At 35.9% G+C, this 2,800-nt stretch overlaps 1 protein-coding gene across 1 annotated transcript in view; it reads right to left on the bottom strand.

Moving 5' to 3' along the window:
- PPP1R12A (protein phosphatase 1, regulatory subunit 12A) overlaps positions 1 to 2,800 on the bottom strand; it is a 212,931-nt gene that overhangs the window by 51,410 nt on the left and 158,721 nt on the right. The window contains exons 12-14 of the mRNA XM_012656311.1: positions 2,037 to 2,141; positions 962 to 1,129; positions 349 to 562 (exon numbers count right to left, since the gene is read on the bottom strand). Coding sequence (XP_012511765.1) covers positions 349 to 562; positions 962 to 1,129; positions 2,037 to 2,141 — 487 coding nt within the window. The remainder of the gene's footprint in view (positions 1 to 348; positions 563 to 961; positions 1,130 to 2,036; positions 2,142 to 2,800) is intronic.

The raw sequence follows: 2,800 nt of genomic DNA, 5'->3' as shown, positions 1-2,800 counted from the left end.
GGCTGGTTTCGAACTCCTGAGCTCAAACAATCCGCCCGCCTCGGCCTCCCAGAGTGCTAGGATTACAGGCGTGAGCCACCGCGCCCGGCCTCAAAAAGTTTTGAATTAAAACCACTAAAAAAACTAAAATGGCTAAGAAAGAAGACAACTGTCTGGCTCACTGCCTTTAAACAAAAGCATCAATTCTGTCTGAGGTGGTCACCAAGCCTACATACTCATAATTGCTAGTCACATTAATTTACATAGTTCTGAGCTCACACGGAGTATTTCATTTATTAGCCTACTGGAGAGATTGTTGACAACGTCACAGATTTTTTAAAAAATAAAAAACAACTCTGATCACTGGGCAAGATATATCAGCAGTACTGTTAGGACCTTTACACACCTGCGTCTCTCCCTGACCTCTGATGTGGAGGAGACAGTGCCAGCAGTAGTTGTAGTCAGGGTTGTGGTAGAAGCTGCAGCATTTACAACAGTTGGAGCAACAGGAATGGTCACTGCCGTAGGAACACTGTCCTTTTCTTTTTCAGTACTATCCTCAGCCCACAAACGATTTGAGGTACTATAGCATCAGTAAGCAGCAACACAAAAAAGAGAAAAGGAAAACAGCTAAACAATGAAAGCACTTTCTAGCAGCTGAAAACATGTGACTACAGGGATGGATTTTTTTAAAACACAAGGTGAGATATCTCATCTAAGAACCAAAAAGCTCACCCAGAGCTGTCAAAGAGAGAAATTTACATTTTAAAAGCATTCAAATTCAAGGAAAGTTCATAATTCAGGAACTTAATTTTTTTCCCCAGACATGCATAATTGCCTCATTTTAGAACCAATTTTTGTTTGTAAATAATTTTAACAAGGTAAATGAAAAAATCCAGAGCCCCATGATCTTCTAAACAAAAACGCATGCACATACATAAGCACATGATAGACCTGAACACAAAATGTATCTGTGACTTACCTGCTTTGTGTGCCTGCTGAGGAAGAACCCGTTGTAATCTTTGTAGTAGTGCTTGTGCTGGAGAGCAGGCTTTTCTGAAGCCCAGCTGCAGAGGTAACTGTTGGTGTTGATGTGGTGCTTGGAACACTAGAACTAATCAAATCATCTTGTCTTCTACCAAAGGAGCAACTAAACAAAAGAGTCATATCTATGTAGGATGTGTTTGTATGTGTCCTCTATAGTTAATGTCTATACATTATATAAATTCACAAGGCTAGGAAAAAAAATCTAAAAAAACTGTGTTCCTAAATACACCACCAGCTCCAGCACCAAGAGTTGCATCTACAACTTGCTAGAGTTTAAATGATTTCACTAATTTGGTAGTGTATCATTTTATTGCCTCCTCCCAACCCCTTCAACAAGATTGAAAGATAATCTGATCTGGTATTTCACATTTCTGGAACTATTCTAGACCAAACAGTTATTCCAGGCTGGGCCTGAAAAAAACACTTTGGTTTGGTTTTATTTAGGGAAAATAAGATGTTGACATTGTTGAAGAAAATTGTTTTAGCAATGGGTCAGATTCCTAGGAGGGACCCATACCTACATTATACTTGTTCATATCTTATTCTTCTTTTTGGTTGCTCGTAGTAGAGAAATAATTTATAGTTTTTTTTTTCCTCCAATATGATAGTACCAACATTCTAATTGAAAGCATATCTACAGCTCTGAGTTCTAGGGCAAGCAAAAACTATCCAGATCACCAATGATGACTACATCAATTAAGACACTGGCCCATTTAAGTTGTTCTAGTCAATTATTTAAGGAATTCCTATTAAATATGCTGCAATCTAAAAGATATTTCATAACATTTCAAATTTAATTTAATACATAATAGAAAGGTATAAGTACAAGTAAATTATCCCATCTCTTAGTATACATTCTGTGTCTTTAAATCAAGTTTTAAACAACAAAAGATGTAATATTTAACAAAAGCACATATTTACTTAAATGATGTTAAACTGAGGGCTCTAAAAAATTGCCTCATATTTTCATAAAAGAATACATAAAAGCCACTTAAGAATTATATTATTACCTTTTATGGTAAGCTGATCCTTCATTAATTGAGCTATTTTTTTTAAGATCATCTTCCCATTTTCTTCTTGTATAGGAACTACTTGCTCGCAAACTTGAAGAGTCTCTGTGAAAAGAACAACACCCTTCAGATTCTGGTAGATAATTTTTAAAATAGGGTTAAGAAAGCTATACACTAATAAGTATTAGCAGAAGTAGAAACTAGTAAAATCCCTTGGGAAAACACTTTGGAATAGTTACCAAGAAGTTAAAGTAATTCCAAGCCTAAGACTCTATCCTTAAGGTATAATCCTAAATATAGGGGGAAAATTAAGATATTTACAGAAATATAATTTACATCCACAAAATATTAGACAAATTAAGTGTCTATAACATGGGCAAGGGAGATGGTAACTTTAACCTCAGCAGATCTACTCTGTGGTATATTACGTACTGATGAAAAACAATGCTCATTGAAAATATATACTAACATATAAGATTGCTTATGAGATGTTAGGTGAAAAAAAATCATGTAAAATTGGATATGATAACATGATTACAGCTATACTAAAAAGTTCTCAAACTCTTTATGCTGAAAATTAGAAAGAAACAGGCCGGCCGTGGTGGCTCACGCCTGTAATTCTAGCACTCTGGGAGGCCGAGGCGGGTGGATTGCTCAAGGTCAGGAGTTCGAGACCAGCCTGAGTGAGACCTCGTCTCTATTAAAAATAGAAAGAAATTATGGACAACTAAAAATATATATAGAAAAAATTAGCTGGGCATAGT

This window comes from Propithecus coquereli, unplaced genomic scaffold (genome assembly GCF_000956105.1).
Source record: "Propithecus coquereli isolate 6110/MARCELLA unplaced genomic scaffold, Pcoq_1.0 Scaffold50, whole genome shotgun sequence".
NCBI classification, from domain to species: Eukaryota; Metazoa; Chordata; class Mammalia; order Primates; family Indriidae; genus Propithecus; species Propithecus coquereli.
The sequence above is the reverse complement of the archived record's forward strand: the minus strand, read 5'-3'. Positions and strand labels throughout refer to the sequence as shown.